Genomic DNA, 22,119 nt, shown 5'->3' with positions numbered 1-22,119 from the left:
TGATTAGTCTAGCGCAGAAGTAGATCAGCACCGACAATATTATCGCTAGAAGAGAATAACCACTTCAAAATTATTTAGATCTATCAAATCTTTTTGTTGCACTTGTACAATACAATGAAAACACTAAAAGCAAGAAAGGAATTACATAGGGCAATGTTTTTGGACAATTTATTTTCACTCCTCTCCTTAAAAGCCTAAGCAATGTCTTCAAGGAATGGATAATCATTGTATCCAAGGATGGGGTCAGAGGTGTAGAATGTGTCTCTGTTGTACTTGTTGAGAGGAGCATTGAGCTTAAATCTCTTAGGCAAATCGGGATTGGCTAAAAATAGACGACCAAAAACAACAAGATTTGCATGGTTTTCAGCAATAGCTTTGTTCCCATCTTCCCTGTCATAACCCCCAGCAACTAAAAAGCTACCCTTAAAAGCCTTTCTCATTGGCATAAGACTATGGGGACTTTCACTCTTTTCTCCAATTGTCTTCATTCTTGGCTCAACCATGTGGCAATAAAGAATCTCATATTTGTTTAAGGAGTCAGCCATGTAAAGGCCCAAAGCTTTTGGATTTGAGTCTCCGGATTCCATGTAGTCTGCAAAAGGAGATAGCCTTATTCCAACCCTGTCTGCTCCTATCTCATTAGAAACAGCTTCAACTATTTCCAAAGCAAACCGACAACGATTTTCGAGGGATCCACCATATTGATCCGTTCGATCATTCACTTGATCCTTCATAAACTGGTCAATTAGGCAACCATGAGCCCCATGGATCTCTACTCCATCAAAGCCTTTGTATAAGACAAATAATGACATTTTAATGAAGGTACTATGTAATAACAATGGTAACCATGAGCCCCGTTGTTCTTTCAGATTTCTTTCATCAAGTACAAAGTACATTTCTTCACTCCCTTGTACGTTTGACCAATCAAATATCATTTATCTTATATAAGCACATGAAAAGAACTTACCAGCTTCAATAGCATTCCTTGCAGCATGTCTAAAATCATTGACGATTTGAGGAATTTCCTCTATCCTCAGCCGCCTTGGAGGAGTGAAGTCTGCAATGTTAAATCCATTAGCTTGAATTTGAGGGGTCAAAGGCCTGTCAGAGGAAGAAAGTGGGGCTTGACCATTTGGCTGAAAGCCTGTAGACAACAATATAAAGAAAAATAAATATCCAATTAATTCAAATGAGTTTGATAAGAAATCATCAATCACCACTTAAAGAATTAGAAAAATGAGTTATGATCCGTTAAATTACTTTGAAAAAGATGTTTCTTCACAAAGATATAATTTTGATTTAAAAAAAAAAAAAAAATTATCTAAAGAGGTAATTGACAAGACCTTCATTGATTTGAAAACTACTAAAAAAAGAGAGACAAAATTAATACTTCTTTTGGATCATGAAGGCATAATAGCTCCATTATGTGTTTCACATAATTGTACAGTAAGGATGGGGCTCCATAAATATTCCACTCCAAAAAAAAGGAAATTTCAAGATCTTATTACATTTTTTTTTTTTTTTTTTTTTTTTTTTTGGAAAGCTCATGATCTTAGGGTTGTCTAACATGCCAAAAAGTGGTGGTTGGTTGTCTATGACTACCATAGATATAGGACTTAATAATGATTTTGACAACTGATTTAGAGCAAGTGGTGTCTACAAATCTAAAACAAAACTACGAAGATTTTGAAAGACCAACCGACTTAAAGAACCATGCTTTTGAAAAAGTGGCATGCAACCACCACTCTGGCCTTTTCTACTGAAATGACTAAATAATATTCTATTCAATGGTGATATAAAACATCCTTTTTGGCTGAAATGACAACAACATTAGCTTTTTGTCCAACCAACCACAGTGATTTGATACAGTGATTTGATTTTGTTAAAGCAGTGGGTGTCACTTTATTCGTATCCTTAAAACAAAATTACATTAACATATCAGACTTATAATAGAAGATGCCCCTTCCACTGAGGCAATGATCATCATAAATGCCCCCTTGTAATAAAAAAAAAAAAAAAAACCCATTTATAGTAGAGAAGATAATGCAACAAAATATTTTATTGTTGCATAAATTTCCTTTACTCCCTCAATCCAACAATGATCATCACTTTTGTTAATTTTTCTTTCTCCAAAATGAGAGTCAATCCAATTAATGCTCTTCCTCAAAAAGTATGTTTTTATTTCAAATGTGACACTTATTATGCAGGTAATAGCATTCTACAGCACCAACAGATGGTTATTTCAGCAGTTAATAAAAACTTCAATCCAATTTGATTCTCTACCAAATAGGTTCACACACAATACTTCCTTTAGGATCAACAGCAATCAATAGTTAAATAGCACAATGTGGTATGGAAAACCCAAATCTACTCAATTCATGAATCAGTTACCATATAGTCTTCGTAATTTAGCATATTACAAAACATTCAACTCTCTCCATCCATTACAAAAGTTTAATTGTCAACAAGCAATATAGAAGAGAAGATATAAAGGTGGTCTAAGTCAAAGACAAACCTTGATTTGAAACCCTTCCCGTATGCCAAATTTGACAAAAGAAAACTCCACCTTTGGCATGAACAGCATCTACAATGGGTTTCCAAGCTTCAACTTGCTCTTTTGTCCATATTCCAGGTGTGTCTGGAAACCTTTACAATAGCAAAGAAACCTAACAAGTCATAAAAATTTTCAAGGCAAGAAAGGGAACCCTCAAAATGGAAATTGTCTTTCAATGTGAAACATGGTAAGAAATTGATTACCCTTGAGCAGTGTTAGAAACTCCAGTGGCTTCAGCTATCAGTAGACCACCTTTGGAGGTTCTCTGAGAATAATATAAGATAGCATGTGGCTGAGGAACATTGCCATAAGATCTCTATCTGGTCAATGGTGCCAAAACAACTCTGAAAATACAAATTAAATGATAACTTGTGCAAATCAAGTAAGAAATCTATCTAATTGAAGAAAGTAGTACCCTATAAGAATCGAATATATATTTCCTGTGGCAAAGTCGGGAAGAATAATATGATTAAGCCCCTTTCTATATGTTATACTAGATACTAAAAAATAAAATAAAATAAGGCAAGTAACAAATGAAACCAAATCAAACAATTCATTTTTGAATGATTATGGTGGAGACAAGGACAGCTTCACAACTTCACCTGTGGATTGCTAAAATATAAACTTTTAAATAAGGTTTGAGAAGCTGAAGAAAAACACAAAATCAGAAAAACTCTGCCTATAATATAATGCTTTTCCTTTTGAGTAGATAAATAAAAACCTAAATGAGAGAGTGACAAAGACAGACAAAATGTTTGACTTGATCTATAATTTCTTTTTTCTCCTTTAGAGTTTGTTCATCGTTAAAGTACAACCATATTGTCGAGTATTAAAGATAGATTTCACAACATGCTGTACTGGAGTGGGGTAGGAGAACCTCAAAGATCCTATAGGCCCTTCAATTATGACAATTTCTATATCATTAATAGCTAATTTGCCATGCACTTGAAATTTGAAAATACTTAGTTTCAAGTTCAGGGCCTATGTTTTTCTTAATTCGTGTACCTCTCTTTTCAACCTATGTTTATATCATAAGCTTACCTTTTTCCAACACCTAGAAAGCTGCAGCAAAGAGCACTTTTTTTTTGAAAAAAAAAAAAAAGAGTGGCACTTTGTTTAGGACTGTTTTCAAACATAAAACTTAACAATTCTAATGAGAGCATTTTGGAAAGAAGGCAAGTATATATTTGTGTAGTATGGACTTCAAAAGTGACTGCTTATGACATTTCAACTCTTAATAGTATCCAGACCTAGCCTAGACTCAGTGTACAATAAGTTAAATTGGCCAAGAAAGAATTTTGCCCAGTTTGTAAGGAGTATTGGTATACCTATGGGAAAGGTTGAACTTGCCCAGTTTGTAAGGAGTAAGAAGAGGAATGGTGGGAGCTTCAGCAGCCATTTATAATGATTCTATTCTATTCTTTCCTGTTGAATGCTAGTACTTTACTTCTGTTCCTGATTTTCAGACAAAAGTGGGAATGAAATGCTTGTTACACAAATGGGTATTTATAGAAATGAAAAAAGCATTAAAGATTTGTGTCCCAAAAAAAAAAGTCTCCTATAAGCTAGCAGGATGGTTCCATTTGGACAATGATGTTTCCTTTTAAAATGGTATTCAGAACTTTTTTCACAGCGCCTGATGTCTGTGGTGACGTTTGGAAATACGTGGCGGTAATGGGTCTACACTATACATTGAACCCTCAAGAAAATTTGGCCACCAACATGGACCATTGGCCTATTTAACTAGAAAATGCCTTGTATATTGGATGCGTGATATACCACCTCTTATTTAACCATATTTTCTGCTTCTATGAACAGCACCACTTTAAGTCCACAATCAATTTCATAATTTTTTAAAATAATTTTTTTGAGAATATAGATTGTGTTTAGATTTTAGTATATTATTTTGAGTTAAACTTAGGTATAATATTTATGTGTTGTTCTTTAGGTTCATTTTCTAAGATTGTGTCATGTGAATTTTTTCTTATAAGATAAAAGTGTATTTTTTAGTTAAAAAGTCACATGGCTGAATCTTAAAAAGAGAATCTAAGGAACAACATTTAAGGTATTATACCTAAATTTTGTCCAATTATTTTTGTGGGGGGAGAAAAACCCAACCCAACTTATTTGGCCTAAGGCCCTGAATGAGGAACACTCTTCATCCGAGGAGGTGAGGCCTTCAGTCAGAAGCCCACGCCAAAGGGGGATGCCTTAGATGAGCACGCATACCATCCGAGGAGATGCTCATATGTCCGAGTAGTCCTGAATCCTCGGATCCGAAGAGGTTAGACCCAACACGAGTATGAGAGGTTCAAGCGATCTATTTGACAAGTGTCAAGAGGGAGAGGAACCTCGGACACACATAAAGATAACGGGAGCAGAGAAATATCAAGGAGGCATACTTCAACCACCCCATTTAATACACTGCACCTACCTTCTTGGCCGCATTTATGTGGATAGGACCCCTGAACAGTGCTTTCTCAGCTACCGCCACTCACATAAGGCCAGAAGTGGGGTGATGGGACATGCACTCAAATGGGTGCCTGGATGATGAACAAGTGGACGGAGGAGATGTAAGAAGGCAATGCTATATAAGGGAAGGGTGTCTCTGATAGGAAGGGGAGGAGAAACAGGAGAGAGAGAGGATATATTAGATGGTTGTAGTTCCAAGAATTGTAATCTGAGATTATCAATGAAAAACATCTCTTTGGACAGAGTACTCATATTAGTCCGAGAGCACATTAATTCAACTTCTCCCATTGGTGTTGCTGTTTAATACTGTTATTTTCATTATTAGCCTAGCCCTTTCACCCACTCTCTACAAAATTTATTGTTTTGGGCTCGGTGGGCTCCGAATCCATACCTCCTTGGGCATGGGCCGCAAAAACTGACCCTACAATTGGCGCCGTCTGTGGGGAGGGCTTGTGCAAGAGTGAAAACAACGGTTGATGATGGCAGGACAAGGTGAACAGCAAGCTGAGTCCAGGGCATCCCAACACGTGGACCATTTCGCCAACCTAGAGAGGAGACAAAATCGAGNTGATATACAACTACAGTGGACTCCGGTGATGTGGATGGATATCTGTTTTCGTATGATATGAATTTAGACGAATGGCTGTCGAAATTCAGATTAGAAGGAAGTAGTATAGAAAAGAGCTTCTTCTTCTTCACCAAGAAAAAACCAATGGGTGGTCAAAGAATGAAAAATTTAAAACAAAGACCAGCACAAAGTAACAAAGTTTGTCTCATTATTAAAGTTTGCATGGAATTAAATTTTTGTTCTTATAAACTATTAGTTTTTGTATGGTCCTTAAATTATTAAAAACAATTTTACTTTCTGTTGATTTTTATCTGTTTGTCGATTTCAAACAAACTTTAGATATGAAACCAATATTTTCTTCCCAAAGATAAAATCATAAAATTAAGGAAACACAAAAATCTACATAATTCTAGGATTTAAAACAATCATATTTCTACTGATACATATTTTTTATGTGTTCAATCTGACCGAAATTAAGAAAAAAGAACAAAGAGTAGAAATAATGATAATAAGTTGCAAAGCCACAAAATTTTCCAAAAAGAAACAATTCTCAGAAATGGTTTGAGAAGACAAGTCAAGTTGATACTTTTTCAGCCACCTTGACCTCTAGATTGGTAAGAACTTCCTTGTAGGCTCCCAAAACTTAGCCCTCTCTTCATCACATATCACAAGCTTCAATTGCTCAAGATTTGTAGTTGATGGTGGCAACTCATTACGCAAGCTCAAGCACCCTTTCATGTGGATCTCCCCTAATTTACATAACTCACCAATCTCTTTTGGCAAGTGTCTAATTGCTTAGTGCAATCAGATATCGCAATTAAATTATCCAACAAAACTCAGGTAAGCTGTAATTCTTTGTTTGGAAGTTCAGAACTAGAACCTCAACTTTGGGTGCTTGAATGTGCACCAAGTTGACGAGAACGATTAATCTGCAAAAAGTATTATATACGATGTGAGAGGGCACTCAACATGTATGTGTGCTTGCGTCTTTGTGCATGTGTGATAGAGGGAAACATGAACAACCAGTTGAGATTGATAACAAGCGGGCATTGATGGGTTGCTGATCCTGTTCTGTGCACCAACTTGGTAGAGTGTTTCCACTTATGTCCATAATCAATCTTTGCCTTTGTCTTTCGGCCCCTGGCAGCTTTCAAATATAGCTAGCTCTCTGAGAAGATCATGTTGTGTGACATAGTCTTCATTGTAATATTTGTTGATCTCACCTGCATCTTTCCTGGTGATTGGGCAAAAATTATAAGTGGAAAAGGTTCAAATTATTCTTTCAAATGGTTCATAAAAAATTAAAAATTTCCTTCTTCAAATGTAAAAAATATATCTCAAATAATCTATGATAAAATGTTATTGCATAAGAAGTTAATTAAGCTATAACTTAAGGACATTACAATAATTTGTGCCTAAGGCTGTGTACAGAGTAATTACTAATTATATCTAGCAACTAGCAATGGTTACATGAAGAAGAGGCTACAAGAATATCAGACCATAGAAATAAAGAGTCAGTATACCTTTTCCTCACAAGATTGAGCAGATTCCAGGTGGCAATTTTATGTAAATTGTAAATGGCATTGTTGCCAACTTCATCTAGTTTATGTAATTCTGCCAACATATCAGTAAGGGCAGCCACAGGAATCCTTTGGTCTTCAGGAAATGAACCTAGATCCATGAAACATTCTTTGAAGATGACCTCATGATCTGAAATTTCTAGGCTTTTTCGAAGACAATCAAGCAAATCAGAATTGAATTGAAAATATAATGACTATTAGACCAATTCTCAGCTATACTGCGCCAGGCCTCAACAGGGTTCTCATTGAGTAATCTACCAATCACTTCGAGCGCCAGTGGGAACCCGCCACAGCCTCTCACAATCTGCAATTTAAGGAACCAAATAAAATCAGTCATAGTTTGGAGGCTACAAGGGTAAATATTGGCCGATGCTATAGTAACTCAAACCACATGAATTGTTTGGAAATATGAAACGAGGCTAGTAGGACCTTCTTATTTTTCTCCTTTTGCACTCAAGTTTTGGGAACAATTGGTTCAAAACAAAACAAGCAAGCTCAAATGTATGTATAAGTATGAAAGCATGATTTTGGCAAATACATATGTTTTATTTTTGGTTGGGAATAGGGTACATACGGTATCATGTACTCATCAAAGACCAAAACTATATAGTATTTCTTCATTCATATGCATATACATACCTGAACCAATGGTGAAAAGTATAAATAAAATTAAGCACTTTTCATCCGAATATTTATGAAAGATTGACAAAGCACCTTGTTGATGGCTTCAACTGGAATGTTAGAACTCTCATGTTGCAGAGATGCTGAGTGATGAAGCAGCATCGTTGCATAGTCATCATTTAACGGATTTAAGTAATATGTAAAGCTAAATCCTGGAAGTGCAGTTCTTGAGGTCACCAGAATATTGTAATTTGGAATATCAAAGTATCAAACATAAACTTTTTAAGATGGAATTCTGATCCAGACCAAACATCATTCAAGATCAATAATATAGGATTTGATCCAATTTTGGTCAGTCCTTCCCGTAGCTGGTTGATTGCATCTTCATCACTTTGGAACTCGGGCACCTGATCACTTATATATTGATAAAGTCTTCGCGAAATGACCATCAGGTTGAAAATTTTAGAAACGGGGACAAAAAAAATGTTGTCCTTAAATTTTCCTACGCAAAAACAATCCAGTTAGAAAGTTGCCATTGAGGCACATTTCATTTCTTATAACATTGTAAATTGAAAACATGGATGATAATGGCGGGCAGATGAAGTGAATTTCACACAATTTCAATCGCAGCAAAGATTGGGAGGCGTGTGTATGTTACATTTTCTTTGTTACTACGCTTCTAAGGCAATAAATGCAGAGGATGAAATGTTCCAAGAACAGTGCTTCATGGCTGTCAAGAGGCTTAACACTTTAACAAAAAATAAGGAACATAATTAGCAAAGGCCTATCATATCGTACCTAATGAGACATACATTTGTTTCAAATTGTAGTTTAATTTCACCTTTATTTTTTTTACTTTTTATGAATCGTAGTTTAATTTCACTTGCAGAAATTCAAATCTTCATGTGTGAATGCATTACAATCCCATTTATTCCAATTACTCACCTATATATATATATATCTAAAAGCTAAAGTCTAATATTTATTATTACTATGTTTCTATTAAGCCACCTCATCCGCTACATCATTGACCACACCATTAGTCTTTTTCATATTTATTTTTACCTCTAATTATTTTTACAATATTAAATATAAAATAATTTTTTTTTACAAATTTATTTTAGGCGGTTTTAACTTTACATATTCATCTATTTTAATTTTGATGTTATAACTAAATAATAAATCAATGGAAAATCAAAACAAAAATGTTGTCTATATATATTCCTCTCTCAAATTTTCTTTATTCAAATTTGTACATAGTACTAGTAAGAAAATAAAAAATAAACTATAAGTTCTTTAGGTATATTGTTTTTTAATACAATGAACATACTAATTATTGCTTCTAGGATTAAATATTGGAAATCATCTATTGTTTCTAAATACAATAAACATGTTAAGTATTGTTGTTAAGTGAATTTTAATTATTAAAGTTTAGAATTTTTTTATTTATTTGTTTATGTCTATACTCTTACAATTATTTCATTTAACAATTCAATTTCACTTTGATAACAGTTGGTTTTTGTAATTTTATTAAAAAAAATTTTGTTGTGTTAACATTTGTTTTTATCTTCACCTAATCAATCTCCTATCCCACACCCCTGGTCTTTTTTTTTTTTTTTAAAGAATCACCATCTATCTAATTATTTGATTCTTTTTTAGTGTTAACATTTGTTACCCACTAACTGATTAACCCACGCCCCTAGTCCGCACTCAAGAAATAACAAATTAAAAGTACGTTCAAATTCAGCCACTCTAGTCACATATTTGGTCAAAAGTATAAATTACTTGAAAATTGTTATATCCATAACATTTTCACAATAAATCCTAATGTGGCGTTTGGTACAGGGTAATATTTTAGGATTCCTAGGAATGTTTAAAAATTCTCATGTTTGGTTGCAAATCATACTAAGGAATCAGATGCTAGGGGAATCTGGATTCCCCCCTTAAACCCCTCTCAGTAGGAATGTGGATTCCCTTTAAAACAGGTGGGAATCCAGATTCCCAAGGTTAAAGGAAATTGTATTTTTTATAAATTGACAATTTTAACTATTTTTTTTAAATGACTTGGTAGTTCACATTCAAATCTAAGGATAGAATGGAAAAAAAAAAAATAATTCATTTAAGATTCTTGGGAATAAACCAAACATAGGAATAGCTACATTCTTAGGAATGTGATTCCTAGGAATCACATTTCTAGGAATCTAGATGCCAGGAGTAATGTGGATTCCCCCGTATCAAACGCCACATAAGTGCTAAGTTGTTACCGATTCTAATTATAACATCATTTGCAAGAATAAATTCTTAATAGGGTCTTCTTCAAGTTTATATCAGTTGAGCCTAAAAAAAAAAAAATTAAAGTCAAGGCGTTCAAAATTTTATTTTAGGAAGTCAAAAGTCACTCAAAACAAAAAATAAATAAATAAAAATATTATATAAAAAAAATGTGGCCATCTTAGGGGGTTCATTTGAACCCCCTGAACGAAAGGTGGCACCGCCTTTGACTCATGACAATTAAATGTTCATTAAAAAAAAAAAAGATGATTAGTGAATTTTTTTATATGATTGAAAAATTTGGTATGTTTTGAGCATTATAACAAAAAGGTGTTTTAAAAATTTTAAGTTCTTTTAACAAAATATTTCTACAGATTCGTAATTTTTCTAAATTCCTTGAGGTTTTTAAAAAGGTAAAAATAACTTTAAAGTTAAAGTTAAAATTTGGAATTTTTAGGAGTTCAAAACCACTATAAAAAAACGTAGAGGTTTTTTTTTTTTTTTTTATTTTTTTCAATTAAAACTTTGCCTTTTACAATCATGTCTTTTTTCTTTTTCTTTTGCTTTTTAAAATTTTTACAATAATGCTTGTAAGGGCGGGTTTTGGATCTTAAGCCCAAAAGAGAAAAAGATTAAAGTCCAAAGAGCCCAATACAATGAACTTATAGAGAGTGAGTTGAAAATTAGGTTTCAATGACTTGAACAACACTTACAATGGATTAAAGATGATAAGAAAACAAAAACAAACAAGTTTTATGCAAGGAAATTCTTCCTCAGCAAAGTCCAAGGAGAGTAGTTCTTAAATAAATTTCTCTTAAATTTGATTACAATTCTAGTTCCTGATGCTACAGTTTCTCTCCCTTTTATAAACTCTCCAATCCCCCCCTTGTAATGGGTTTTTCTCCTTTATATTATTCTGTCTTACTTCATCTCAACCCTTTACGTGTAGGTCAAGTTGCATGTCTTGATCCTTATCCTATTCGCACATTCTTGAAGTCTTTGGGGGTAGTTGTAAGACTGAATATCACTATTCAGGTATCATCTCCACATTAATGTAGTCAAAAAGTTAACTACAAAACATTTAATGTGGTGGTAGCAGCTTTCGATTAGACATTTTTTTAGCTTTCCTTTGTCCTATTCCCTCTTGATGTTTACCCCTATCAGAAGAATTGCCCTAAGGGTTGCTCTTGATGGCAGGTCAACCCTTCTGACCTCTACTTTGTTAAGTCGATGATGGATTTCTCCTCAGACTATCTTTCCAAACCCTCATGACCAGAATCCTTCCATAACTCATTGATTTGTACTTCTTCACTAACGTTTACCTGTCCTCGAACTACTAAACGTTTTCAGACAAGGCCCACGACCCAATATACATTTTTGGACCTTTCACCTCTACAATGCTAAACAAGCACATGGTCATTTCTATTATAAAACAAACACAATCAATAAAATGCAAATATTTATGTTATCATATTAAGGTTGAAAAGATTTTATCAAGAATTTTATAGTTTAAATTGTTAAATTACTGATTGCCTAAAAAATTTAAACTATTAAGATATTATAAATTCAATTATTTAACCATATAATTCTAATACAAATAACAAATAGAGACGAGTTCAAATCTCTCCTCCTCTAGTATAACTATCAATTTATTTATTTATTTTATCAAAGTATAACTATCAAATTATTTATAAAAACTTGCGTGGAATCTCCACCAAACCATAATCCGTAATTTGAAATTTTCCAAATAGCACCATGGCTTCACTTGCCCACACCATTTTTTTTGTGAAGAAGCCCATCATATATGTATTTCAATTCCAGCCCCATTTGCCCATACAGCCCACATAGAAAGTTCTACTAGCCCAACCCAAAATGATAATAATAATAATAATGTCAAAAAAATTTCTCTCTCAGCAAAATCAGCTTGAACACTCGCCGCTCAGCTAGCCTTTGTTCTGTGTGTGAGCTCAGTCAGTAATGTGTGCTCTGACTCTGAGACCATAGAATCCACCATGGAAATCCCAAGCCTTTACAAGAAGCTCAGGTACTTCTCAAGCTCTTGCTCTGTTTACTCTCTCTTCTCTCACTCCCCACACCCATTTCTCTCTCCTAAAACCCTCGTCCCACCCAATTCCTCTACAGAAATTTTCTTCATTTCCAATCATTTTCATTTTCACACAAACCCCACTTCTAGTTCTCTGTATCCACTCATTTCCTCGTCTGGGTCATCCTTATTTTCTGCTATAACCAGCCCAATTCCTCAATCTTCACAAAATTTACATTTCTATAGCTGTAACAATAATGAGTATAGACATCAGTTTTTTAATCTAGGTTTGGTTAAACCTTGTGTTAATAGATGCATTCGTTGGTTTTCGGTGTCTTCTAAGGATGTGTCATCGGGTTCAGCTGGGTTGAGTGAGATGAATTCTATTAAAAATGTTAAATTTGGAAAAATGGGTGTTGATGGGATTAGGCCAAAACCTACTCGAAAGCAAGTTTCCGAAATTATTGGCTTGGTTATGAGGGATGAAAATGATCTGGAGTCTAAGTTGGATTCTATGAATGTAACATTATCTATTGATTCAATTACTGAGGTTTTTCGGGTTTTGAATTTCGAAAGAGTGTCCGCATTGCGTTTCTTTAATTGGATTAGGGGTTCGCGGCTGGATCTTTACTGCAATTCCGATATTTGTAGTATGGTTATTGATAATTGTGGTTGGTTGGATGACCAGAAGGCCATGCTTTGTATTCTGAATGAGTTAAGGAATAGAAAAATTTGTCTGAACAAGAAGGCATTTGGGTTCCTACCTGTTTTGGTTTCAAACAAGGAATCCATTATGCTCTCTGTAAGAAGAGTGGTAGAGGTGTTGAAGGAAGTTGGGGGGTCATGCCGGAACTCTGGGATTTACTCATTGATTGAGACGTTTGTCTCTTTGGGTTCCTTTGAAATGGCAGAATTTGTGATGGAAATAACAGAGAGGAAGGCAGTTTATTACAATGTTTTGGTTAGGGAGAAGTGTCGAAGATGCAATTTTGAAGGAGCTAGAGAAGTGCTTGATGAGATGAGGCTAAGGGGTTGTTGTGATCGAATTGTCATTGGTTACAATTATTTACTTAGTAGTTTATGCAAGAATGATAAAACTGTTGAAGCTAGTCAGGTACTGGAAGAAATACAAGGAAGGGATTGGCTTCCTGATGCATTAACCTTTGAGATATTTATTTGTTACTCATTTAGACTTGGAAAGCCCGATCTTGCTTCCCAGTTTCTTGACAGGATGGTGTCAAATGGCATTGAACCTCGTCGTAGCACACATGCTGCTTTTATCAAGGGTTATTTCAGTTTACTGAAATATGAGGAAGCATATAATTATGTGGTTGATTCAAGTGTTAAGCATAGGTTCTCAAGCAATCTAAATTACAGCTTGCTTGCAAGCCTTCATCAGAAGAAAGGAAATGTGGTCATTGCACGAAATATTCTTTTGGAAATGATTAAAAAGGGTCTCAGACCAAACTTTGCAGTGTATATGAGGGTTTTGCGTCATCTAAATAATGCAGGCAGGGAAGACTTGGCCAGAGACTTAAAGAGCAGCTTCTCTAGTTTGAGTTTACAGCCAAGTTCAGAAACTGGATGAGTTCTGTAAGCTAACACATTAGAGCATTTCCAGTGGATTTTATTTCTCACTTTAATTGAACAAGTAATGAAGTTCTTCTCCTCTAAGTTTGTTTCATGTAAGCTTCAATTTTTTTAATTGAGTTATATTGAGCTTGAGGTTTCATTTTTGATGATAACTATATACTGTTCTTTTGAGTTAAATGATTTTATTTTCAGGACACCTACACAAACTGAAAAAAAGACAAATTATCAATTTGTTTCTGCATATAAATTGTAGTGGCAAGTTCTACCTTCAGAACATTATGTTGTTCAACCATACTGTTAATTGACTTCTCAATTACTATTACAAATGATTGATATTATGAGACCTGGAGCTTGCTTATTTATTGTTGGTATTTATTTCAAATTTGATGCCTTTTGTTAAATTTTTAATATCATTGATTCTACTACCAATCTTTATAAACACCACAACTGAGTGGGATATTCTTAGTGAAATTATTATGTCACACCTTCACGATCAACTAGAAAAGACAAGGGGCAGAACTTCATGATTAAATTTATGCAATTTGCTCACTGAATTTATCATTTTAAGAAGATATTTACTTCTTATGTCATAAGATTATGAATTATGCTGCATTTCTTTCAGAATTAGAGACATAAACAAGCTGCTAATAGTGTTCATGTCCTGGCACTTATGTATGTGTTTGTCTAATGGATTTCTCTTAGTTACATGGACTCTGGGCTCCTGCTCATGGTGTATCCCTGAAATCCTGGGTGAGCATTATAAAGCTAGTTCAATTGATGAAACTATCATCTGACTGTAAAAAGAAAAATATTCACAGGTATTTGTTATTAATTCTTGTCAGGGCCGGCTGGGCCCTCAACGAATTTGGGGGCCCTAGGCGAAAGCTTTAAAAAATGTGTAGGACTAGGATCAATGCTTTAAGTGGTCCATTCCATAGTCTTCTAGAGAATACTAAAGAAATCAAAATTTTAGAGTAAAAACAAAAAAGAGTAAAGACTAAAGAGTACAACAAAAGTTAAGTAAAAATGGAGAATAAAAACCCAACAACAAACCATGAAGAAGACCAAAGAGGCAAAGGGAAGACTGAAGAGAAAACAAAAAAACGAACCTGAAATGAAGATCTGTGAACACACCAAATCTATTGCCAACACCAATTGATAAGTAAGCCAACTAAAAAGAGTTTTTTTTTTTTTTTAGAATCAAGATGGAGAGAGTGAGTGTTTTTTTTTTTTTCTTTCTTTTTTCTGCCTTTTGTTACTTGTCTATTCGTTCTTTTTTCTACTTTTTGTTATCTTTTGTTTTGCATTTTGTTATTTGTATATTGAGAAAACCAGTGTCTCTCTTTCTCTCCCTCTCTACATTTCAAGTAAAAAACATGGGTTTTCTTAATGAAATGTGGTACAAAGGTTTGATCCAGAAGATACTTGGATGTGGTGATTTTTTTTCTGAGAAAGCTAAAGATTTGGTGATTTGATTGGACTTCATGTCCTTTCTGCCTTTTTGCTTTGTGAGAAACGGTTAGAAATAACTTGTTTCTTCTCAATTTTCAATTAAGGGCTTAAATAATTTGGGCAGGTCTAAAATCTTTTGGGCGGGCCTTACTTTTTTATTTTTTTATTTATTTTTACAACATTATATATTATATTAGTACTATTGGGGGCCCTCTTACAAGTGGGGGCCTTAGGTGGTGGCCTAAATGGCCTATAGGTTCAGCTGGCACTGATTCTTGTCAAGGTTTCTGCATGACAGGGCAACAACTATTGAGGAGAGCATGTAGGGTTCTGAGAGTAGGCTGAAGCATGAAACTCAGAATTTCTTTTTTTTTTTTTTTTTTTTGGATTTTTAATACCACAATAGGAAAAGAATTTAAACACTGGGCTCTAAGTGATTTACAAAAAAAGCTGAGGCTTGGGCAGCCCAGCTGGAAACCACTGCCAGTATGCCATCCTTTATAATCCTACAGCCAAAAGCAAAACCCTAATTTCTCCATGTGTCCATGTCTTCCAGTAGAACTGAGCAGAAAGGTGCTGTTCTTATCTTTTCTGGTGCAGCCAATGTGTGGCTGCATTGAGTCAGCACTGTCTTTTTTGGATTCCTCTGGTCCATGCTTAGTGAATGGCTTCTCTTGCAGCTATCTATCTTATATGCTGGTGGGTTTGTACCCATTTGGTGTGGCATCCTTCGAACATTAGGCTTCCATCTCTATCTTTTGCTATATATGCTATTCATCCTCTATTGTCTTTGTGATTTTTGCTCCCATCAATCGGTAGAAGGGTTTGCCAGTCTGCTGGGATGTCTCCTGCTGCAACATTTTCTGGTACTGGCCCTGCTGGGACCTTCTGTTCTTGTACATTTGTTGCCAGGCTGCATGGAATTCAGCTTGACTTGTTTGTATAAGCCTGAATGTTTGTCCAGGCCTTTTGCATGGTGGAGTAGACACTAGACAGCATCATCCAACTTAAATATACTAGACACCTTTTGTAACCAATTTAGCATGGAAAAGGGTATTGTTTCTGAGAACTAGTATTACATCTGTGATATCCAAATTTGAGTATAACAGGGGTGACACTCTAAGAGGGGGGGAGAGGCCAGACATTGTATTATCATTATCTTATCATTGTCAAATAATTCTTGCCATCTTTGACTCGTGAGTGTAGCGCAAAAGTTGAACCACATAATTCATGTATTTCTTATGCAATGCTCTTTTTTCCCTTAAGATCATTATATTACTTCAAAAGTAGCATTACAAGCAATTTGGAGATCCTATGGCTAATGGACACCCGGGAATTAACCATCTTTCAAATTAAAAGTCACTTCCAGGTTTTAATATTCATTTTACAGCTATGGGTGTTTCTTGAGTATTAGTTCTCATTTTCCAAGGTTTTTGAATCAAAGTTCTTCCTTATACCAGAAATATCCTACTTCCATGTGTATTCTAGAATCTGCAGAAGGTAAGTTCTTTCCACAAATCTGCTATATGGTTTATAACTAAGTACTTTGTTATTAAACAAAACTGTAAAAACCCTGCTACTAAAGAGTACTTGTTTGTTGTTTTGTGCTCAGTTCATATCCTTAACCTAATCAATTAGGCCAAGGGGAGAATGGTGATGGAGGCTAAGGGAATTGTTGAAGCATAAGCAATGGTAAAGTTGCATTAAACCTTTCCAATAAAGGTAACAGTAGAAGTGGACTTAGGTTTTCGTATGTTTTGAATAGATAATGTGTAAAATTCCGTTGGTGCTTAGGTCTAGCAAGTTAGTCTATTTTCAATAACTAAATTCTGATGCTTTGCACCAAGCTGCAACTTTGTACAAGTAAATTTTCTTTGTCAATCAATTTTTTACAATCATTAATAAAGCAATGATTGACTCATTGCATTGTGAATTTGTAGGTACAATCAAGTCCATCCCTCTTATAGAATACTTAGTGTTGCTTGCTAGTCTCAACTCTATGTTAATTTGTCTATGTGTCTGTATGTTTTGGGTTTACATAAAGTGCATAAGTTTAAATTGTTGTTGTTGAAGGACTTTTTAACATATATAGAATATAGTCACTCTTTAAATTTCCTGATACACAATTCTTGCAGGCGGGGTGGTGTATTTGGGGTTTACTCGACAGGATTGGGTACATGAAGTGGCCTGCCTTGAAGAGGTTCCTTGTCATAAAAAAAAGTCACTTTTTAAATTAGTTGAGCTATTTTGGATTCTGATTCATATGTTGTTTTTTTTTTCCCCCCATCTTCTCTTCTAATATTCTGTATTGTTTTAGCTGTTTCTTATGTATCTGACAGGCACAAAAAGGCAGGCATTTATTTATTTTTATTTTTATTTTTGAATTCTGGCTATCCTGCTCCCAGTAATGCTTAATTGCAATTTCCTGTGATATCTCCCATACTAAGTTGTGCTCTTTATCATTTCGCTTTGAGATAAATTTGATAAAACCAGATTGTTTGAAATGCCTTAATCAGGATTTTTTTTCTTACAGGAAGAATGGGATCCTGATCATGAAATTCTGTTGGCATTGTCTTCTGATGATAGGAGGTTGATAGTTTGGGATCGCAATGGGAATTTTACATTAGATATAGATGCTAAGAATGTTCTCACTTTTCTTTTGTTTTGTTTCGTAAAACTTAATATTGGCACCCTAATTTCTCTTCACATTAATTTATATATATCTTTATGCAAAATTTGGCTATCAAGAAGATTAAGAAAAATAGGAAAATTATTGGAAATATTGTTGATTTTTACAAATTGTAAGAATCTGCTCCTTATTTTTGGTAGAACTTTCTATTGAACATGTGATTGATGTGTGCATTAATCTCAGTTGTTCTTTATCATGGGAATTTAATTGAATCTCGTGTTCGGCTTATTGATGATTTAGACTTGCTTTTCTATGTTTGAATCATGATTAGTGAACATGGAACCATGCATTGGGAGGATTCACAAACAAGTTTTGCATTTCAATATAAGATTTTTCTTGCTATTTTTAATCTGTTCTTTCTACAATGAGAAGGTTCATATTATACCAAGACATTGTAGTTATGGTCTTCTTGTCTTATATATCAAATTACAATACTATGCTTAAGACTCTCTGATATATTTGTGAGAGGTCTGCGCACAAGGAATGCTTTACCTTCTTTAATTGATAGCTAATGCCATTAGGATTAGAAATGAGTTGTCAGAGAGCTGTGGAAAATGGTCTTCTGGAGCTTCTATTTTCTCACAGGTCAAGAGGCAAAGATATCAGATTTTTGTTTGAACAAGTATCAGCAATGGGTCATTGGCATCCTTAGTCTCAGAGAGTTTTTTTTAATTGTAATTTCAGTTGGGTTAGGAGAGATTATAATTCATCTCCCTTTCATCTTCTAGGTCCTTTTGTTTTAGTAAACTCAGCCTTCTAGATGTCTTAAGGACAGTTTGTGAGGTTGACTGTAGTGCCCCTATTTCCATTTGATTTATATATATATAAGGGAAATGGCTAGAAGTGTATATTGTGGGAGCATAGTCGACTTCTTGGAATGCTTTACAGGGTTGGAATGCTTGAACTGCCCAAACATGTTCTCAATTAAATGTAGCATTTCTTATAGTCATACAGAATTTAATACAATTTTTTGACAATTCTTATTGTGTATGTCATATGAGATACCTAATTTATTATATTTAATCAAAATAAAGAGCAAATTTCAATTAGCTAAATAGGTAATATTTCTTACCTATGCCAAAACTATTGATATTTTAGCTTGATGATAATGAACAATTATCATAAAGTAGACGTCATAGGTTTGAAATATTATAGTATTTACTAAAAATAAATAAATCATAAAAAATAAAATTCGTATAGAATGAACCAAAAGTTACAAAGTCTCATAAGTTTATATATTTATTTTTCATTAAAAGAAAAAAGCTGCATATGTACTCATATGGTAACTCTATTCTACTAAACTACTACCATTAAGTTCAATTCATTGTACTCATGGCAGCCATAAGGGCCCTTGAGTTTGCTAGGGAGGTGGGCATCTCGGAAGCTGTTCTTGAGGGAGACTCGCTCTTGGTGATTAAGGCATTAGTAACCAAGGACGTTGGACTTGCTCCATTTGGTCTATTGATACAGGATGCCTATGGGTTCATTTCAGCTTTTTCTTTATTGTCTTACTCTCATACAAAGAGAGAGGGCAACCAAGTAGCGCATGATTTGGCGAAGTTAACTGTTACTATCCCAAATTGTGTAATATGGATGGAAGATGTTCCATCGGATGTTTTTGCTTCATATCAGGCTGATTTGGCTGGGATTTCTTAATAAAAGATCGCAGCATTCATTCTCAAAAAAAAAAAAATTCAAATCATTGTCTTCCACTTATAAACAATATATACTATCAACAATGAGCCATGAAGATAATGCCTAGCGTAGGCAAAACTGCATAGCAAATCTTAGGTTACTGCCAATCTATGGGTGTTTTAAACAAACGCCAAACAACTTCACTTGTTTTGGCTCGTCACGAAGATCTAGCTTGGCTAAATTGGCTTCTGTTGATATTATCCTGTCAACGACAATCTGTTTGTCACAGCACTCAATGCTACAAAATGTTTGATTATCAAAACTGCATTTACATAATCAAGTTTCAGTGTCAAGTATACATATATGATATATTTTTGCTAATCTAAAACTATCAGAAAGAATTATATGATTATTAATGACTTTCACTTAAGGAGGAATAAGACGATGTATATATAGTATATACACATAGACATACACATGACTTCATTTATCAACTAATGTATTAAAAATTATTGATAGAATTGTATATAATAAATCTTAATTGGACATAAAAATTATGACCTGTACAATTCTCAAGCACAAAACCAAGAAAATTATAGATAAAATCGAAGTTAGATGAAGTTACCCTGAATAAAGCTACCTTAAGTTCACCTTAAAGACATGGTAAATAAGTTTATCTTGTGTTGTAGATTAATTAATCAATCCAAGTGTCAAAGTCAATATTAGCAGCTCTAGCTAATGAAAGTTCCAAGTTTTTTTTAGAACATAATTACCAGTTATATTTCCAATTTTCTTTTTCTTAGCGAGTCTTTTTTAATGTCTTCTATACTTTTTGGCAGAATCATTGTCTAGACTGTGAATAGTTATGGTCAAATAATAATGAAACAACATCAAATTCCATCACACAGATATAGATGGTGATTAATATAATGGAAAAAGAAGAAACACAATGAGGAATAACATCATTAACATAGCAAATTACTGGCGTTCAAGAGAGAAAGAACGAGGAAAAATTAAATGCTGGAAATATTTGTGAAAACATAAAAATAAAGTTATTCTACTTGATCAGTCATAATAACTACTTGAATACATATAATGCGTAATAAAAATTTAAGAATGGATAGACTGACTAAAATATTTGACAAATTGAACCAGAGAAGATCAAAATAATCAAACAATTAATTATAGCATTATATTGAAATATCTCTAAATCCATCGGTCTTGACAAGAAGTTCCTTTTTCTTTTTCTTTTTTCAACTCAACCTCGATAATCAATATGTTTCATTTATAGGGAAAAATTGCACAGATTTTCTTTATGTTTTTGAGATGTCGACACAAAGTGAAGTGTAAAATAGAAAATTCAAAATTTTTAAAGCTATTTTAGTCCTCCAAAAGAGGAAAGTCAATGTAAATAGGAGTAGTTTGAACTTTGACTAATGTAAGTGTCTCATTCTAAATCAGAGAGAAAACTGCAATTTTCTCTTTGATTGAGCCCTTACCCATAATTACAGTATCCTTTCTCAGGCAGCCTATTCAAGCACATGTCACAAACACCACTCATGTTGGGATTTTGAGGCACTATGATATCATCGTTTTTGGGGGCATGATAACTTTCCAAGTCAGACATTGAATCCCCACAAAAGTACTTGTCAGACTCTGAATCCATGGCAGCCAACAACTCAAACTCTGGTTCCACAGGTACCTCCAGAGCTTCCGTGGCTTCCAAGATTTCTGTATCTTCAGGGAGGGTTAAAGGGTCTGGGTTTTTCGCGGCTTCGTTTTTCGGCACATGAAGCGTAGGCACATTTAACTGATTTAAGTGGCAATAAGGCTTGTTTTCATCAAAGGGATTCATGGTTATGGTTAGGGCTGGAGAGAATATTAGGGTTGAAGACAAATTAGGGTTTTCATGGAAAGATAGACAAATTTTTTTTGATAAACATATACACAAGCTTATATAACCAAGCTGCAAGACCCAAGATCAGTGGCGTGACTCACGATGAACTCTTTTTCTGTTAATTAAAAAAAAGAGTTCACTTTTTAATTTTAAATTTTAAATTGTTTTTGCAAAATGGTCTTCCTAATAAATCCATCTATAATAAATTAGGATAAATCTATAATCTATAATATTATTTTTATATAAAAAATATCTCTAATAATATTATAAAATTAAAGGCGGTTGACAATATATATTTTTTTAGTCAATTTAAAACTTCAATTAATTAGAATTTTTAGTACATGTACTTTCTTTATATGGTTGAATGTATATTGTTTGATTGTGTTTGCTTGATACACATCATTCCTTATATAAATATAATCATAATAAATTTCTATTAATAATTATTAAATTTTATATTTAGATTAAAAAAGTAAAAGTGAGAAATGGTTTTATGGCGCAAAAAAAAAAAAAAAAAACTTTTAAAGTATAACACAAAAAAGTGATTGAAAATTTGAATTATTATTATTATATTATTAATGTGACATCAATCATATTTATTGTCACCTTAATTGATAAAGGTTGTTTGAAAAAAAAGAATTGTTAGTAAATTTATCATATTTTATTTTATTTATTTTTTTAGTAAAGTTTTCAATTAAACTCAATAGATTTTAAAAAGTTTCATATTAGATTTTAAAGATTAA

The 22,119-nt window shown here is 33.7% G+C and overlaps 3 protein-coding genes and 1 long non-coding RNA gene across 4 annotated transcripts; 2 read left to right on the top strand and 2 right to left on the bottom strand.

The window, feature by feature from the left end:
* Positions 1-37: 37 nt before the first annotated feature.
* Positions 38-4,053, bottom strand: LOC111994809 (12-oxophytodienoate reductase 2). The gene is given in 5 exon segments (XM_065760476.1): positions 38-787; positions 968-1,144; positions 2,516-2,646; positions 2,758-2,898; positions 3,883-4,053. Coding segments are annotated over 5 exon segments (1,113 nt in total). The 5' UTR covers positions 3,954-4,053; the 3' UTR covers positions 38-194.
* A 7,931-nt stretch (positions 4,054-11,984) lies between these two features.
* Positions 11,985-13,855, top strand: LOC111994982 (pentatricopeptide repeat-containing protein At1g55630). Its single transcript, XM_065760433.1, has one exon. The coding sequence runs from the start codon at positions 12,079-12,081 to the stop codon at positions 13,696-13,698; it is 1,620 nt and encodes a 539-aa protein (XP_065616505.1). The 5' UTR covers positions 11,985-12,078; the 3' UTR covers positions 13,699-13,855.
* A 1,684-nt stretch (positions 13,856-15,539) lies between these two features.
* LOC136062013 (uncharacterized) lies at positions 15,540-18,834 on the top strand. The gene is made up of 2 exons (XR_010623857.1): positions 15,540-17,355; positions 17,689-18,834. It is a non-coding gene; the product is annotated as an uncharacterized LOC136062013 (long non-coding RNA).
* Positions 18,835-19,535: 701 nt separating this feature from the next.
* On the bottom strand, positions 19,536-21,448 carry LOC136064493 (uncharacterized). Its single transcript, XM_065766300.1, has 2 exons — positions 20,979-21,448; positions 19,536-19,801 (listed from the first exon to the last, which is right to left on the bottom strand). The coding sequence occupies exons 1-2, from the start codon at positions 21,332-21,334 to the stop codon at positions 19,648-19,650; spliced, it is 510 nt and encodes a 169-aa protein (XP_065622372.1). The 5' UTR covers positions 21,335-21,448; the 3' UTR covers positions 19,536-19,647.
* Between the last annotated feature and the right edge of the window lie 671 nt (positions 21,449-22,119).

The sequence above is a fragment of the Quercus suber genome, unplaced genomic scaffold (genome assembly GCF_002906115.3).
Source record: "Quercus suber isolate HL8 unplaced genomic scaffold, Cork oak 2.0 scaffold_2, whole genome shotgun sequence".
Classification (NCBI taxonomy): domain Eukaryota; kingdom Viridiplantae; phylum Streptophyta; class Magnoliopsida; order Fagales; family Fagaceae; genus Quercus; species Quercus suber.
This window is presented reverse-complemented; position numbering and strand designations above follow the sequence as displayed.

Bases quoted from the DNA above. Each gene is read 5' to 3' on its own strand.
- LOC136064493 (XM_065766300.1), bottom strand. From the start codon at position 21,334: ATGAATCCCTTTGATGAAAACAAGCCTTATTGCCACTTAAATCAGTTA. The intron at 19,802-20,978 runs GTAAGGGCTCAA...ATGTAAATGCAG, and splicing joins AAAGGATACTGTAATTATGG to TTTTGATAATCAAACATTTT.
- LOC111994982 (XM_065760433.1), top strand. From the start codon at position 12,079: ATGGAAATCCCAAGCCTTTACAAGAAGCTCAGGTACTTCTCAAGCTCT.